The sequence below is a fragment of the Salarias fasciatus genome, chromosome 23, assembly GCF_902148845.1.
Source record: "Salarias fasciatus chromosome 23, fSalaFa1.1, whole genome shotgun sequence".
NCBI classification, from domain to species: Eukaryota; Metazoa; Chordata; class Actinopteri; order Blenniiformes; family Blenniidae; genus Salarias; species Salarias fasciatus.
In genome coordinates this window covers 10,752,686-10,771,783 of record NC_043766.1, presented here as the reverse complement: position 1 = coordinate 10,771,783, position 19,098 = coordinate 10,752,686, and the positions used below count along the sequence as shown (strand labels likewise).

The following is a 19,098-nucleotide window of genomic DNA, read 5'->3' as shown; positions in this document are numbered from 1 at the left end:
CCGAAAACCACCAGTGTCCTGTCAGATTTTACGAAACGCAGGCCTCGTGTGTGTGAGCTGTGTGTTCTGGTAGACTCTGTCGTCATCAGATCATGTAAATACAGCAGCTTCGATGCTGCCAGAGATAAATTTGTGAGCAAGTCTGTCACAAAAATCAGGCTGTTCCGTTTGAAGAGATTAACCCAAAGTTCAGCCTCTCCTTTAAAAACAGTATTTTACATCTGAAAACTGAGCGAACTGTGGGAGTCAGCGCCGTGCAGAGAGAGAGAGGAGAGTCAACCAGTTCACTGCCATGAGAGCCTTCGTTACCAGATCCAGAGCCGCCGGGGTCACCCTCCGGTCCGCAGGAGGACCTGAGGCAGCCCACCTCACACGTCCAGGGCGTTTCCTGCCTTCACTCATAGACGGGTGGGACCGGATGAAGATTCATTAAAAAACAAACAGAAGCAGATCGTTATTTCTCTGCATTTGACGAATCCTGATGGGGAACCTGATCAAGTCAGGGAGCAGTTTGCTGCTGCAGCGCGGCGCCCAGGAAGTTACTCAGAAACCCCAATAATGGAACATAATAATAATAATAATAATAATAATGCATTGGTTTTATACAGCGCTTATATAAAACCGTAGGGCTCGTAATTGTTTAAAGTGGCTAAAAAAGCACAACTTGGACCCGTCCCGAGTCATCGGTGATAAATGTGCAGCCAGCAGCTTTTTAACAACTCAGCAGGTCATCATATGAAACTTGAAACTTCCTGTTCACTTCGCAGCTAAACTCATAGTGCTGTTTGTTTTTTAATGCAACAGCAGGGCGCGATATGCTGAGAGGGATTCACCTTCCCTCCGTCCCTTTTGTGTAATGATTTTACCGTGAAGGGGATCAAATGGTTCCTCCTGAATAACTGGTTCCTGCAGCAGAACAAAAACATCTTAATTGTTTCTCAAGTCAGTAAAGCAGAACTGCCCGCTCACCCTCACTGAGGGTGAAACAGACTCGATTACCTCTAAATTCACTCTACTCACTATTGATCAAATACGAAGGAGTAAAGGTTGGTAAATGTCCAAAGATCCAGTGTGTTTAAAATAAAATTACTCTCACTATCTACAACTATATTATATATTTCATCTGCACATTATTAATTTAATTCTACTAATAACTGTGACGTTCGGGAGCTCTTGTTCTCTTGAAGCTAATGTTATGTTTACTCTTGACTTGTGGAAGGAAAATGAAAAGCACATCGACACAGAGAGCACGTGATTGAAACCTGCAGAAATTATTGTTACAGGAACCTTTCGTATCGTCTCATCGTTCCCTCAGTCTGCCTCGCCGTCTCCCTCCTCCTTCCACATGGAGGGAAACGTGTGAGCTGCGAGGCCCGCAGGCCAAAATCCACAACCAGCCGGGATTGTTCAGATCATGCAGAGCAGCATCACGGACCAGCGCCGCATCAATCGCTGCACCTCCGGCGAGGCCAGAACCCGCGTGGGAGCTCGACCTCGTCCACACACCATGCGCTCCCTCGCTGACCCCGACCGCCAGCGCTCTGGTGGGTCCATTTATTTGCTTTTAGCAGACCGTCCGTCCTCTCATCAGCGCGCCACCGCATCCACAGACGGTGACTGCATGTTCCGTCTGCTCGCCCTCCTCTTCCTCCCGGAGAGCCGCTTCACCAGCCTGCTGACAGACGTCCGCGGCTCGGCCCGCACGGCTGGATCCAGCGCCGGGATCACTTTTTCCTTCTATGGTGCTTCTGACTTTGACCGGTTGCGTCCTCTGGAGGAGCAGATTTTCTTCTTCACTTCTGGAGAAGCTCAGCGGTCACATTGGCTTTCTGTGGGTCATGTAGGCGTATTGATAAATCTGAAATGTTTTTAATCAAATTATTTATTTTTAATCATTTCTTTGATGTATTTGAAAGCTTTTTGATACTTTTATGTGTTTTTGTTTTAAGAGTTTGTCGATCTGTGTATCTTGTGTGTTCTGAAAACAAAATTTTACATTCATGTGTTTTGATGTGTTTTTATTTCAAGACTGACTTCAATATACTTTTTTTTAATTATAAATAAATAAACTCAGCTTGGTCACAAACTGCTACATTACAAGGCAGGTTATTTTCCTTTCCATTTCAGGTGCTCGTCTTGGATGAGACATGCCGGTTGGTGCAGTGGTCTCCTCCGTCTTCTCACAGCAGCAGTGCTTCCGGTTGAATCCCATAACCTGCACCGTTATGATGATCGGTGACTTTGGATTGTTTTGAGTGTGTGAGCGTAGCGTTCTAACTTCGTTCTTCTTCACTAGACGCCGGTTCCAGGTAGCTGCATCCAGTCTCACAGAGCAGCTCAGTGAAGGATGTTTGTACTTCAGCCTCCTGTGTCTCCTTCTAAGTACTACAGTCACACTCCAACACTCCAACGCTTTGCTGTAAAAAGTGGAAGATGATGGAACGCTCCGCTGTGCTCTTCACAGAGGAGCTGTGTCTGCCGTTAGCTCTCCAGACCAGGGGGCCGAGGAATGAGGAGGAAGTCCAGTCCATCACAGAATGAAGCATGAAAAGAATGACCAGATGTTCAGACACACGGAGCGTCGCTCCACCTGTGCTTCAGCAGGATGTTCAGGAAGCAAAGAGGAGGAGGTGCACATGCATCTGATACTGCAGGAAGCTACTGCCTGTGCACGGCAGTGTAGTGGATAGGAGGGAATATTGCCACACAGAACATCCCTGGTTTGAGCACAAGACTGGCTGTAACCCAGTTTATGGTTTCCATGTTCTCCCTGTGTATACATGGGTTTTCCTGAAACCCAAAAACATGTCAAAGTTCATTTGTTGTCTCAAAATTGATCCTGAGAGTGTGTTTGTCCTATAAAGCGGAAAAGTTAAATTGAAAAAGAAAAAAAATAACATAATGCAAAATCAATGACAGCAATTAGAAATTTGATGTGTGTCATTGATGTTTTATTTTCTTAATGTAAAACCTGTTAGACTGTCAACAATTCCTAATTGTCTTGATAACACTTAGTTTTAAAATCTGTTCTTCCATGACATGTTTCCTTTTCCCCGTGTTTTTTCTTCTGTCAAAGAAAAGAGAGCATGTCGAGAACCACATCAGTGAACAAGAATTCCTCTGCTTTATTCACAAATCTGTCTTGGAGGCAGAAATCCCAGGAGGGACGGGAGGTTCTGGATCCCCGTCCATAAACCAGCAGTAAATTACATTTTACAGAATTATTTGAGGAAACAATTTACAGTAAGATGCCTTTGTGAATCTATTAGCATATAAATGTAGCTTTCTGTTGGTGGAACACACACAAAACCTGAGATCTACTTTTTGTTTGACACACATAATTTCTTTTTTTATTGTAATCAATGTACAGGACTCGTTCTTCATGTCATCCAGAACTTCGTCTTCCTCCGTCCATTTTGATGTGATCAAAAGCTGCAGCGGCGACTCATGCAGGAGCTCAAACATGAACTCAGACGATGTTTCGGATAGCAGATCACAAAATTTGTGAAAAATGTGTTGTGAAAGCAATTAGAAATAGATTTTTGTGTTAAGTTTTATCATCAGGGTCTTGATCCTGTGACGGAAGGCCGCAGACTCTGGACTGACGATGTGTTGGGGGGTGTAGCGCAGGTGGAGGTGGTCCTCAAAAGAATACTTTCCCTCTGCTTTGATTTCCCGGACATCCAAAAAGGGCAAAGGTTTGGAACGACTGTGGAGCGGATCTAGTTTAAAAGTCTCCCGTGACAGACTCCCCGGGAATGTGCAGGGAGGAACTGATTAGACTAAACGTCTGGCCAAAATGTACACCGAGCCGGATCCCTGATGGGAGTGGACAAGCAGCAAATCATCTCCACCAACCGCTCACTTCACAGCAGAGATGTTTTTCCACCAGCCTGAAGCGCTGAAAACCCAACCAGAGGCATTCCAGCACATTTCATGCAGAAAACAACTGCCTGTGTTATCATTTCCAAACCACTTTTCCACACCGGGCCTCATACGCCAGATATAATCATTAAATCGGGGGATACTGGCCACTTGAAGATGATAAATCTGAACGAGGATGAAGACCAAAAGCCACTATAAAAGCAAGTAAATTCTTCTGCAGGCGTGGGCCTGTTCACATTTTCATTCCAAATGGTGTAAACCATTGTCTTAGATTATTATCAAGGAAGCACCATGATGAAGCTCGGAAAATTATTTTGGGAGAAGGTGATGATGACGATCATCATCATTATTCTAATAATGATGTGGGACGGTGTTCTGAATGGCATCAAGCAGTTTATTAATCAGGGGTAAAACACTCCTGGTAAGGTCAAGCTGAAATCAGCCGGTGGGCTTTGTAGGACAGTCTCCTGTGTGAGATTGTTTTGTGTGTGTATACATTTAAATTAACAAAAACAAAACAAAAAAAGTTGCCTTTTGTTAAAAGTGGCTGCAATTAAAAGAGTGTGAAGAATTAAGATAAAACTAACCTCAACACCAGTGTTGTATAATTACATAATAATTCTATACTTCTCAGCTGACCTGAAGAAGCTTCCTCTAAAAACCGTTCGTTAAAGGACACAACATCGTGCAGTTTAGGTCATCTGATTGTTTTTGAGGTTGAAACATGCAGAAGTCTGAGATTAATCAGCTGTCTTGGGAACAGACTCTTTCCACTCGCTTCCTCGTGCTGTAGCAGGCGAACACAGCCTCCTTTCCCCCCTGACCGTCCTCCGTCTTCCAGCTCATCTGCTCCGGGCTGTGAGGAATCCACATTTAGAGGTAGAGTACACTACAACGCTCTGGATCCTCTAACTGTGGTTCACAGTTGCTGAAACTCCATTTCTTCAGACCTTTCGTTGCTCTCAGTCACCGTCCTCTGCAGTAACGCAGTAACTTAAGCAAAAAAGGTGAGATCAAGCAGACGTCTGCCTCCTCCAGCGAGAATCAAACTTACTGTAGCTGCGCTGAAATGTGACCTGAATTTGACTGCCTGAGCAGACGCGTCTTGGTCCTGCCGCCCAGAGCCGTTTGGTATTTCTACTGCAGACAGACTGGAGCAGCTGCTGCTGCTGCTGAGTGCTGAAAATGTAAACTTGTTTCAAAGTATGGCCTCGGAGAGATTCCCTTGATGCAGGCTCTGCTGAAAATAAACACACGTTTTCCACTCTCTAATTTACATTACTTTTATTGTAGGGACTTCAGAAATTAAACAAGATGATACGGAGCACAGTTCCAGACAAGAAGTTAGCACAGGAAATAAATGTGTTGAAAAGGAGGAGAGGTGGATGGACGAGCGGTGGAGGAGGCACTGGACCGTCATGCAGGGACCCCATTCAGATTACTGGAAAATGACAAAAACAGAAACACGAATGAGATTATCTCTACACTGATAATCAGTATCAACCTTAGTTAAAGTTAGTTACTTAAAAAAAAAAAAAAAAGTTTCCCATAGATTGTGAAAAAAAAAAACGTTTCTTTATCTTTTTATCTGTAAATGTACAAGCAGAGACGCTAAAGCGACAATGTGTGTGGGCCTGACAAGTCCCCCATAAAACCGCTTTATAACGGCTGCGGCTGTGAAGTCTGTTTGCTGCTGATCTCTGCGGCGCTTAATGTGTCACATTGCACTCAGCGCCCCGAGAGAAAAAACAAAATGTGCACTGAGGATCTGATTTGGTCATTGCCTCCTCACAGTCTCATCACACACACTCACTCACACACACAGACACACACGTGCTGATGGGAGGCGGGCTGCAGCCAGCCCAACACAAACACAACTATCAGTCTGTGATCATTAAGCTTTCGGCTTGGCGCTGCGGCGCGGAGGATTGCCCCGCACGCCGCTGTTTGTTCAGGGGTGGCAGCCATGTTTACAGTACTCAGTCATTGGCGGGTGAAGCCAGGTTTTCAGGCGCAGCGCAGACTCACATGGAGTGTCGCTGCACCGTGTTTCACTATCTGTGAAAACAGCAATGTGGCAGAGTTACAGCCAGAAAACAGCCGGTGGTTCTGTTTAATCTCCATCGTATCTCCACTGCTGGTGACCAGCGGCCGGACTGCCGCTGCGGTTAGCTAAGTTAACCCCAGTTAACGTCCTATCAGCTCGCACTTGGAAACACAAGTGTGTGTGTTCAGTGCCTATGTTTGAAGGTAAAGATGTATGAGCGACAGGAGGGAACAGGGAAGAGACGGTGTGACAGCCGACGTTTGCTGAAGTAATAAAGGAAAAATGCGGTTGGTGTGTGCGTGTGTGTGTGTGTGTGTGCGTACCTTTGCTTTGACAACACCTTTACTCATCAATGTACTCAAACTGCTCGGGGGGCTCGGGCTCCTGCTCCTCCTCCTCGATTCTGGGGCCATGGGCGGAGACGGGCTCCACCAGCTCCTCCTCCTCCTCGCTGGTGTCCTTCATGATGATGATCCCGCCTGTGTAGAGCTGGCGAGAGGCGGTGAAAGTCAGAGAGGGTTCGAGGTTTTACGTCAGCTGAAGAGCTACGGTCACGCCTGTATGTAGAAACAGATTTCCGTAAAGACTGTTTCCACCTGCTGAGACGTCGCAGAGAGTCTGACTCTCGGGTTATTCGCGCTGTGACTCACGGCGGCCTCAGAGAAAATGTGAGCGCATTCTTTCCGGGGGGCTCTATTAATCACTTTTATACAATGACTTTCAACAAAAATCTGCGACTGTATTAGTGATTCAAAAACAGCAGCTTCACTGTTGAAACACTGCTGAACTTCCAAAAATGTGCAACGATCAACCCAAGTTTCCACAAAACTGACCAAACCTCCAGTTCATGAGAAGAAACGTCCCTTTTCATCTCCATACAATAAAAGAGTTCAATAAATCTCCAAACCTTGAACAGACTTCAAGATAAACTCTGCAAGTCTTCTTTACTTCCGAAACCTACTTTTGAATAAAAAGCAAACCCTTTAAAGGAAAGCTGTGTTATAAAACTGAAGTTGAGCAAAGACAGCGTTGCGGCGCTGGATGTGACACTCGAGCACAAAATCAAACACAGCTCCCTCTTTACGGGACGGCGATGAGTGCTGATTGGGCGATTCCACACCGCCGCGCCGTTTACTGCGGGAAACTGTCAACATCTGCAGCGAGCGCACAGAGGTCTGCTTTACGGGCCCGGAGACGGGACTGTCTGGACCCTCGGGTGCCAAAGGCCAAAATCCACCAACGAGCCGCTTCCTGACTTTAACCGTTTTACTGTATTATCTGATATAAAGCACATGTTAATCTAAGGTTTCTGTGAGAACACACACACACACACACACACACACACACACACACACACAGATGCTGAAGCTGCTGTTACCGGTTTGAAGGGCTGGTAGCGGCAGGTCTCCGGCATGGTGAGGACTTTGAGCTGAGCCGGCATCACTCTGGCTGGGTTTTCCAGGAGCTGGAAGTTCGGCTCAGCCTCTTTTTTCTTCTCCTTGTCCTTTTCTTCGTCCTTTTTCTCCTTCTCCTTCTCTCCCTCCACCACTTCCTACGAGAAAAGAATCAATGACAAAGTTCCCGCTGACTCAGTGTCTAAGAAAATAATTTAAAAATCAGCAGACATTGTTTTGGGAAAATTACAGATTGCGGTCAATCACGATCAAGAATCACTCCTTTGACAATATTTGACACCGGTGAGCAGCTGGAAGTCCTGGTTTGTGGTTAGTCTGTTTGTTTCCTTTCATTTCGAATTATTTGTGAAGCTATTCGTCACGAGATGAAAAAAAAGTTAATTAAACAAAATAAGAAAAAAAGCTTGAGGGAGTTTTTTTAGACAATATAGTCGAACACTAAACAAAATAAAAACTAGTAGAGGTCCAGGTCATAAACTGTCCGGCCCTGTTTCGGTGGGTCACTTCCACTCATCCTCCACCTCAGCGGGTATATAAAACGAAACGGCGGCGGCGTGAGCTTTCCGGACGTCTCCAGGCTGTCTCTCAGCACCAGATCGGAGACGCAGCGAGATGGAAGGGATCAAACGACGCTCGTGGTCAACGTGACATAAACACTATATGTGGGTGACTGAGAAGAATTAGACAGACATAAAACTAATATGTTTACAGTTCTTTCTTTCTTTCTTTTTTTTTTTTTAATGCACTTTGAACGGGACCCATCACATGATCTCCTGAAGCCAGAGTCAGGGAAACACTCATTCATTTAATCCTTGAAAAAAACGTTACTCTAAATACAGCCGAGAGATCAAAGGATCAAAAACGGCCCTTTTGTTTTAATTTGAGAACAATTACTTTGTGTGGGTGGTCTTTTCCGATTGGACGTTTCTGCTCGTGGAGATGAAACCGCCAACGTAAACGACTGATGCTCAAGGAGTAAACATGATAAATTAATGATTCAGAGCTTTAAAATAACTGAAAGGAAAAGAGACGGAATTCATAAGTAACTGTGGAAGGGCAGAAGGTTTTTCCACTCACCACCTCCATCTTTTCCTCCTCTTTCTCTTTCTTCTCCTTCTCCTTCTTCTTGGCTTTGGCGGTGATGGAGAGCACGGCGGTGGATACCTGCCACGCACAGAGCAAACGTTTTTCCACAACATACAACAACACTGCACACATCAAGAGCTTCTACAAACATCTTTAAGAATGTACAAAAACAAGTTGACCACAAAATAAACCTCAGTTTGTGAAATGAAGCAACTTAGGGGGGTAAAAAAAGAAAGGAAAGTCCAGAGATGCTCAAATAATAAACATGGCGATGAGACAATAACGAGCTTTTTCAGTGATGGTTTGAAACGTATTCACAAATCAATACAAGGCAAGATCAGTTTCCTAAACGAATATCGATCTGAAAAAGGAGAGTAAAACAAGCTGTTGAGCTGCTTCACTTCTCACCTTTTCCTTTTCCTTCTCTTTGGGGACCTCCAGAGCCGGCGGGTAGGCGAAGGTGGAGGGCTTACAGTTGGAGCGGTACTGCACCTTCGGCATCTGGACAGAAACACACACGTTACTGACGTGCCCGGTGACTGCCGGACATCTCTGTGGACTCAAGAGTACACAAACACTGATCCAGTTTGTTTGTTTTAATATCATAAGTAGTCAGAAAAGTCAGTTGCAGAAATTAACAGATGCAGAAAGTAATAGATCAGACTCGATGTACAGACAACTACAAGGCGAAGAGACGGAGTGTGACCGATCAAGAGGCTTCACTGAACTTCAAGTGAAGATCAAACTGGTGCTTTTCTGCTCATTTTATTTTCGGTAAAAAAAAACTGAAAACCTTTAATGAATATGAAACATTTTCATGTGTAAAATTATATTTCATATAAATGTTGTACCTTTGTGTATAAAATACACTGAACATCTATGTAGGCATTAATCCAGTCATCTCTACTCAAGATTTCTGTCCATTTTTTCTTCCCCTGATTCTGATCAAAGCCTCTGGTAAATCTGCTGAGCCTGATGAGCCACATCATGATTAATATTCAAAACCATTAAACTTCTGGAACACGACCTATGTATTGATGATACCGACCTCTGTGAGCTGCTATCAGAAGTCAAAAGTGAAATGCCAGTAACTTTTAGATGCATTCTTTTGGTGTTTTGATACGATGATTCCACAAGTGGAGGAAAACAAATGTGTTTAATTGATAATAAAAAGCCTGTCTTCTTGTTTTCAGCAGCAGTTAGTAAAGTTCAGCCTTGGAGGGGACCCTTGTTTTGGACTTAACCTCAATGTGAAAACCAAGATGTGCTTTGAGAAACAAAAAGGGGGATTCCAGTCACAACCGTCCGCCGCCTCCTGTTCAGTGTTAGCCTTCGGTCTGTAAACGCGCCGAGCGTCTCAAGCAGAGCGCCGCTGCCAAACAAGGTGTGACCAGCAGAACGTATTTTATGTCAAATCGTAATCCGGTGATCCAGCTCCAGAATTAGAGGCACAGGAGTGATTTTTATTGTGCAGGGGAGTCTGCTAGGGAGACTCCCAGTCTGTTCAACTACAACAAACAGTATATGGTGAAAATGTTCTTTTCCTGAAAGTGAGATGCCCCGGCTTAAACACTGTGCCTGATGAAAACCTCCAAATGCGGCATGCCTTTATTTAACCGCTTCATCCTCCCACCCACCAACTTGTTTCTGCGCCGTCGTAATTCTGCTATAGCTTACGAGCTTTACACTGCATATGTCCCCCGGGGCCTTATAAAGTTGGGAATGTACAAGAAACACAAGTGTATCTGTGTCCCTGGTGCCAGGTGCTGCTGGTTCAGAGGGTGAAATAGGGGATAAAGTCCATCTATTGTCTGCTTAAGTCGACTATGTGTCACATTGATCCCTTGGCATCAGCGCACGAGTGGCAGCAGGCCAGAACGGGCCTGCAGTCCGAGGAGTCTCGTTATGGAGCGGCTGCCGGTGACAGTTGTTAACCAAGATAAAAAGGCTCATTGCTACCAGATCCAAATGCCAAGCCACATAAAGTTCAGAAGCAATAATTAAACGCAACAAGGTTTACACATTAGAAATAAAACATCGGTTATTAACGGCTGCCACTGGACCACAGAGCAGTGAGGGAGAATCTGACATGCGTTCGTACAAACCTTGAGGTCTTTGTTCAGGCCGATTATGGCAGTTGGGGTGAAGGCCAGCGACAGGAAGTGAGAGAGGGGAAACCAGAACCAGAACTGGGTGAAGACCAGCAGGCCGACCACTGAAGGCATGTGAGTGTGACCCGTTCTCGACTGGAGGGAGATGGTAACATTACGGCCACCTGGACGACAAAAACGCAGTAATGGTGAGTTTTAATTTGAAGGACTTGTTAGTTAATCCCCACGAAAACAAAAAAACACAGCATATTACACAATCTATGCAATGAATTAATTGAAAATGTGTCTGTATAGCACAACCAAAGTTTAATCTAACAGTAAAATAACTGCTGTTAGCAAGATCTTCAGCGTAAACAAGCAGAAATGATAGCGACTGCATATCTGAATTAAATTGCAAAACACAGCTTCTGTATGTGTTGGCACCAAAGCACATTGCTTTCATCAAATGATGGATTATACCATTTTAAAAATCCCACGTGTGGATATTTTTGTTTCACTGCCAAATACCAAACCGCTTGTAAACTAAATTAAACTGGTTATATTTTATCAGTGACAACTAACATGTTGCTACATAACACACAGATGACTGATGATGGGAAATTATGGTTAAATAACAGGAATTTCATGTACAGGGGTGAATTGGGTCAATGATATAAAGTATAAGGAGAGCAGTGGAGTCATTCATGTTGGTGTATGAAGGTTAAAAATGGATATGTCTGAAAAATAGCAAATGCTTTGACAATCGGCGTCTACAGCCGTAACACTCGACCAGAGTTCACAGCAGAACCATTAAAAATTAACTACTTTAAGAAAAAGAACAATAGCGGTGACAAAATGCTTTCATTTTGATTTATTACCAATTGTGAAACAATAGAAATAATTTGAAGGGAGTGTGAGAATAAAAAGAATAGGACGTTCACCACCCTGTGACTTCTGCCTGAACTGCGCACTTGAGGCAGGATCTGAATCACAGGAACAAGTCATGGAATGCATTGTCTCCTGCTTCTACATCTAGAAGAGCCTCATTTATTATCATTGGAGCTGAACTATGCAGAAGATTAATGTCAAATTAGGTGCCGTCCTGAAATAACACATCTCCGCACAAAAGACAATTTCATCATTAATGTGACTTTCAATTTCAAGAGGATTACTGCACACTGACGGTTGAATGCTGAGGCACACTCGATGTCTGAAAGTATCAGAGAATTTTGAATCCCGTGTGTGCTGTACAACGGATTCTCTCTTGGTGAAAGTGTACAAAAATGTGTAAAAAGATGGTCATAAACGACAGCTGAGAGTGTAATTTGAAGCATTAGTCTGGATGGGACTGACAACAGGAGGGCACAGCAGAGGACAGAAGGGAAGAAGGAAGAGAGGAAGGGCGGCGACTGGGAGGACTCGCTCTCTTGTCGAGGATAAAAAGAAAGTATTCTGTTTGAATGATAAGGTCACTAGGAGTTGCCTTTTTAGATAAGAATGACATCAGCCGGCACAATGCCCTTTAAATCATCTGCTGCTATCTCCCTGTGAAGCATTTCTGATTTTAGGTCAGAGGAAAGATTTAACGTTTGACACATGAAGCGGCGCTCTAAACGCATCACAGTGAACACTGGCCAGAATGAGTTCTGAGCTTTTCACGTGCTGCTTGAGAGTCTCTTGAATACTTAAGAACAGTTGCGTGCGCTTGACAAATGGGTTGTGCCCCATATATATCTATATATATAGAGAGATATTTATTTTGCCAGCTTTCAGTTTGGTGAGCCAATTTTCATTCCATGCAGTAGGTAAAGGCGGTGCTGGGGCACCTAGAAGACCCTCGGAGGTGTAATGTGACTACATCCACAACCAAGCAGCCTGAAGAGAGAAACATCGTAATCTCATAAAATAACAAACAGGACATGGCTCGCTGCAACAAGAGTAAAATTAAATAATTAATGGACTTGTATCAATTAGAGAGGGAAAGCATGTAAATGAGGCTTGAACATACTGGGGCGAGAGAGCAAGCACATGGACGCGGAGAGCGAGTAAGAGACCGACATTTCCTGGATAATGACCACCAGTGCTTGTAAAACTGGGCTCTAATCACTTCCGCCAGTCAAATTAAATACAATCAGCCCTGTACCTCAAACACAACGCCCCACGAGTACCAGCTTATAAAAACTTTCATGTTGCATTAGCATGTCTGACATTCAGTCAGCGTGCGCGTGTGTGTGTTTTGTGCATATTTTGCCTGCACGTGTTTGAAATGTAGTGAAACCAGGGATGGACAGTGACGGCTTGACTTGGGCCGGAGCTGCAGGAAGACGAGCTGGGAGTCTGCATGTGAACTGAGTCACGATCAGTAATCTGAAAGGAGTGGTGGACAGTCACATTGGCCTGAGCCTGTGGAGCTTCTGATGAACACCTGTCCATCATCAGGACGGTTTAACTGCTCAGAGCAAATTAACTATTAGGGAGCAATGGAGGAAAGGCGTAGTTGATCAATTACGACGAATGAAAATCCTTTATATTTCATAATAACTCAAATCCTGTCATATGACGGAGTACGATCTTGAAAAAGGCGCCATTTTGTTTAAGCTACAACATCTGGTAGTGTATTTAGACAGCAGTGTGTAAACGAAGCTGGTTTCTTTCTGGCTCGGCACAGGAGGTTTTGTTTTAGAAACAGAAAATGAGTTTTTGGTTCAGCCTACATGGAGGACGATGCATACATTGAACTGTAGGTGTGTGAATGGGAGTCGCTCTCTGTGCGTGATGATGTGCAGCTCTCCTGGACCTCACACGCACACAAACATAGGCCGCGTGCTTGTGTCCACAAACACCCGCACAGACACACAAACACAGAAACCATCAGAAAAACAGAAATCACCAGGGGGAGACCGGTGAGAGCAGAGCCTAGCGTGGACCGCCTGGCACTAATGCACCTTAGCATGATCGGTTCCAGAGACGTAGTGCACGGGTGGTCAGCCAAAAAGCGTAAAGGAACGCCAATTAAGGTGTGTGTGCAACGCATACGCGCGCACACACATCATTTAGAGGTATTCAACTTGTTTTACGGAGTAATTTAAAATTATGCAACGTTTTGTATTCCCTCAGGAGGAGTCCACCTGAGCCATGTAGACCAGTTTGGTTTAATTTTTAGTGAAAGACCTGCATGACCCAAATGCACCTCTGTTAGGAGACTCACCCGCGTCAAGGATTCCCTGGGCAAGGATGGCGCCGAACTTGGCCATCACATCATCGTGCTTGTCATTGATCACCTTCGAATAAAGTTGCCGGAACTGGTTCACCTAAAGCCAGGAAGAAATTTTCTGATGCATAGTTTGAAAACAACACAGTCACAAACGTCTCTCTGAGAAATTCTATGACCAGGATATTCTCAGAGCATTGTCACACCCGTGGGGCCAATATCCCAAACACTGACTGGACATTGTATTAATAAATTATTCAACTCAGCCTTAGTCAAAATTGTCAATTATCAACCAACTGGATCCTTTAGCCACCCGAAAACAGAGGAAGGTATGTAGCACAGCTGCAAATTACAAAACGCAAGGAGGAGAAAAAAAATTAATCGATGGTTCATTCTACGAATAAACTCTCACTTGCAAAATCCTGCATACCGCCTTGAGCTTTAGGCTGTGTTGGTGTACAGTGCAGTGAAAAGTCTGTGCAAATGTGTCTGGTATTTCCTAACAGTTTACAACATAGTAAGAGGAACTTAAACGGTGAGTGCGTGCAGATATGCTAGTACTAGCCATTCTCCAGACTTCTTTCCTTGTGTGCTCACTTTTGTGATGTTTTCTGCTTTCAGTCAAGACTGTACTTGTTTCTTTCTTCTCACTGTTTACTCTGCGAAAGCTCTGGTCTCTGAGCCATCAACTATTATTTAGTAGTCACTGAACAATGTAGCAAATATCTAACAGACATGACAAATGCCAGATCGGTATTGTTCTGTACTCTGCAGCGTCTCTCCTGCAGAAAGTAGTTTACGTTCAAAAGGAAATACCTCTGCTGTTTAATAGGTACACACCGGGGACGAGACCAACAGTCTGATCAAAGCTGCTGGCCATGAAGCAATTTCATGCACTTACCTTGGGACATGTGACTTCAGTTTGCTGGATCATGATGAGGGCAGATGCAATGAGGGCTCCCTGTCTCACGTAATTCACTGGGTCATTAGTCATGGGCTCCAGAAGATTAATGGCCTCCTGTGAAGAGAGTGACAGATAGGGTGAGAATTAATCTTTAAGTAAGCGTTCCTCTACTATGAGGTGAAGAGAACATAAAAAAAAACATATATATGTATTAGTGCTGTTAAGATTGAATTGCATTAATTGCAATTAATTAATGGAGGGCTGTCAGCAATTTTTTAAAATTGTGATTAATCGCAGAATTAGAGTTAAGGATATTAATTGGCTCAAAGAAAAGAAATAGGAGAGAAAACTCATTTTACTGTCGTGGGGACATTTCTTGTTCTCATCCCTGTGCAGTTCAGGTAAATTATGAGGCTTAGATTCCTCATTTGAAGCTTGAAAATGTTACAAACCTTCTCAAGTGGATGCCTATGTTTTGGACTGATGAACACCGAAAGTGAAATTAGGATTGGCCTTCCCCGAGGCTCTTAACTTTAAAATGTTGGAGATGGTTCAAATTCCACATTTGTGAGTGTTTTCTGATGTGAATCTGCTCCACTTCAGTTGAAAGGTTCACATAAAGCCATTTTTTTGTGCACTACATTGGTGATTTTGTGTTGATTTGAAGCTCACAAATGATGTGATTAATCATAATTAATTATGGTCAGAGCTGTGATTAATTAGTTTGAAAAAGTGTGATTGGTTGACCGCACTAAAAACATTTATGCTTATCAAAAGATCAGTTTTTGAAATGCAATCAACTACGACATTTCCATAATTAATTGTGGTACATCGCGTTGTGAATTGCATGCTCCAAATTCTATTATTTTGCATTTCAATACAGTTTTAAGCCCATAATGTAAAGCACTTCTTACCAGGTCGTCTTAATTGAGGATCAAATGAACACAGAAAATTGTCTTTTTGAACTTTTGCATCTTATTTTAAAAAAAGTGCCACGTAGACCAACGTAATACAATGTTTATGATAAATACTCTTTCCACACTGAAAAACAAGTGCCATTTTGATCCAGTTGTCTACTTCAAAAATATATCTGAAACAAAATGCTCCAACAGTGTGGTGATAAAACCAGAAACCAGGACTTCGGGTGAGGAAACAACATCCAAGTCTTAAGAGGAATTAAGTAATGTGGCATTTACTTTAAGAGATTCAATATATCTGGTCACTCTCTTTGCTACTTAAAAAATAAATAAAACCACCAATACACCAATAGATCACCTCTGCTACAAAGGGTTGACATAAACAATGTCCCAATCATTTGGCATACAATTCAGAACCATCTGAGTTCAAAGTTTTCTCTTATTTATTTATTTATTTTTATTTGAATTAACTGGTCACCACTGCGATTAAAAAAAATAATCTTTCAACAGTCCTACACAGATTTAATGTGTTCACTCTGCAGGGTCCCATTCTTCAGCTCTTTCAGGTTTAAAGGGTGTCTCTCAAGGCTCAACATTAGGACCTTTGTGCCATTTATATTATCTGTGTCAAGACATTTCAAACTGTCCGTCGACCTTCCAAAAATCACCCCAATGGAAGGGGCCAAAATTGAAACTGTGACTTTATACAAGTATTTGGGGATCACCACTGATAATAAGTTGCCATTCAAAGAGCGCATTGACAGTCTTCTGTCTAAGTGTTAACCTAAATTTTGGAATCTTCTTTAGACATGGGTCCGTTTTCCACGTCAGGCCAGAGATTATCTCATCTCTGCAACTTTCTTACAACTTTCTCCTTTTAAATACTTGTCGACACATTTCCTCTATATAGGTCAAATGAACTCTGTCATGATGCATATTTCTACAATAATTAATGTTTATGCAGTATTTGATTAATATGTGTTCACAAACAGTTATGCTATCACTGTCTGCTGTATGCTGCTGTAAACCACACTTCCCGCTCTTCGTTGATAAATCGAGTTGCAGGCTGCGTCCTTCTTACTTGGCCACATATTTGATCAGGTCAAGAAATCACTTTGGACTGTGTTCCCAGGATTTGATTAAAATGACTGCTCCCAGAGTCAGAACTGAACTGGGTTAGACGGTCTTTAAATATGTCCCCCTTTTCATGGAATTGTCTCCAAATGTACTTCAGACTAACACAACTGGTCCCTGTTGGGGAATTTAAAATCTCTGCAAAACAACCGTGGGAGAGCTGCCTTTGGTCACTGCTACTTTTTAAATTCTTCAGTGCCCATCATTTTACTTAGAGTTGTTGTCCCCGGAATTGCTGCTGTGTAAATGTATTTGCTGAGTGTTATAACTGCGTGCTGCTGCCATGTCCTCTTGGTGCCCTCCAGGTCCGTCTTGGAAAAGACATTTTATATATCAACAAGGCTTTTACCTGGTTAAATAAATAGTAACAAAAACAACAATAATAACAATTAACACTGACAGCCCTAATTTAAATATTTTGCACTGTGTTAATGCAATTTAAGTATTTACTGTTTTAAAAACACTTGTTGCCTGTTGTGTTCAAACTAAAGTCATGTTTATTCTATGTGCCATTTTTGGAATTAAACAGCGAGTTCAGATTTATCCGACTGCTTGTACTCATGAATGGGAAATCTTAGTCATGAGCAGTTATAAAGAACATTCAGGATGCAACACATAGTGATGCACCATGGAATTTAAGACAAGACAGTTGTAATGGAATCTTGGGACCGGTGAAGCCCTAATAGGCAGAATGACACAAAGGAATTGAGTGATGATGACTGTTGTTGCTTTTGATTTAGATGTCAGTGCTGTGCAGAACACACATTTTACGAGCCAGCAGTAACTTTTAGAAGTGACTCCAAGTCTGAACACCCTTCGGTTAGCTGGACTGTTTGAGCCCATAACATTAGGCAGATAATATGAACTATTAAATGTTTTGTGTAAATGTCATATGTCAATGGTTACAGAGCGACGCTAAAAATGAATTTTTTCCTGTCTGAAATAAAAAGATTTTAAGAAGTTTGTGGTTAATATACTAAGTTAAACATTTTTCCAGAATCCGGAAAAAACACTTAAAACTCATAATAGGAAAAAAATATAAACAACCTTATCCCAGCAACTGAAGAAGCTCAGTTCAGTCCTTGTTTGACATGAACCAGTTCAGTTTCTTTCATTGGAGGGTACCGTGCCTTTTTCAAAGAGTGTCGGTCCTGCTTATATGCAGCATCCCATCCACCTGCAACCTTCTTAATGGAAGGCAACCCACTCAACCATATGAGAAACAGCCACCATAATGTATTACACACTATAATCACACCCTAGGCAGAAAATAAAAGAAAACCCAACTCATCTGCTCTTTAAAAGTTACAGTGACTCATTAAACAAAAACAGAGAACATTTACAACATTGATTTGATGTACTGCCCTCTCCAAAAACACTCCCTTAAATCTGAGCTCCTAAAAGCTAATATAATGTGTGTCAGCGTAGAATTACAAGGTTTACTCACTCTTCAACATCTTCCATTCGCAACTGCACAGCTGAGTGCAACAAAGGCCACTATAGTTTGCTGATAATTACCTTTCCTGTATTCAGCCAGAGTCAACCAGACCTCACAAATTAATAACATTAATGTCATCCATATCTGGTTGCCCTTGACAACAGAGCAACAATCGGTCTCCTCCCATGATAACTGTGACGGATGGGGGTGAAGAAGGACCACCTCTCCTGCTTTTTTATTTCTGCTCCCTCTTCTGTCCTCAAGCCAGTCCATCAAAGCTACTTTTACTTCTGTTGAACAGTAATGGCTGTAACTGACACCACCAGACTCAGAAAGAGGCGTCAGCTCTGCCGAGGAAAGAGAAACAAACTAGGATGATGACAGTGGAGGTAAAATAAACCACGTTTCATCTATGCTTTTGGCCCGGCCGGCTGAGACAGCCGCGCACCAAGATGATCACTCAGCGTGTAAAGCCAACACTAGTCGACCACATCCTGTCTACGATGGGTTGCTGGAAGGGGGGTTAATAGGGGGTACTTACTGTCAGACCCAATCAGCGGCGCAGGTTGGTTGCTTAAGATCATGTTAATCTACAAAGCTTACAGTTTGTGCCTCAATGCCCAAACTGACTGTGAAATTACGCTCGATTCAGCAAAACCAAAAACTGGCTTGACGCCCGTGTAAATAAATGGAAAAGCGCAGAACACATTTTACCACGCCATCATTTCCATTTTAATACACATTTCTAAAAACAGTATCATATGACAAGTGTACTGAAACAATGAAATGCTTCTTGAGAGTTTGCTTTGTGTTTAAAATTACATTTCCACACGTAATTCTCTGTAAATAATGTTTCCACGCAATTCAATAAACAAACCCAACAGTTGTTTTTCTATTTTGAAATTCATTTTCATGGCACTACATCAACATAAAAAGACTGCAGCAATGGTCAAAACATTTCTGTCCTGCTG

The 19,098-nt window shown here is 42.8% G+C and overlaps 1 protein-coding gene across 1 annotated transcript in view; it reads right to left on the bottom strand.

The window, feature by feature from the left end:
- Positions 1-5,152: 5,152 nt before the first annotated feature.
- psmd1 (proteasome 26S subunit, non-ATPase 1) overlaps positions 5,153-19,098 on the bottom strand; it is a 34,554-nt gene continuing 20,608 nt past the window's right edge. The window contains exons 18-25 of the mRNA XM_030083055.1: positions 14,636-14,752; positions 13,732-13,834; positions 10,539-10,708; positions 8,842-8,934; positions 8,425-8,511; positions 7,311-7,484; positions 6,256-6,421; positions 5,153-5,326 (exon numbers count right to left, since the gene is read on the bottom strand). Coding sequence (XP_029938915.1) covers positions 6,275-6,421; positions 7,311-7,484; positions 8,425-8,511; positions 8,842-8,934; positions 10,539-10,708; positions 13,732-13,834; positions 14,636-14,752 — 891 coding nt within the window. The 3' untranslated portion in view covers positions 5,153-5,326; positions 6,256-6,274. The remainder of the gene's footprint in view (positions 5,327-6,255; positions 6,422-7,310; positions 7,485-8,424; positions 8,512-8,841; positions 8,935-10,538; positions 10,709-13,731; positions 13,835-14,635; positions 14,753-19,098) is intronic.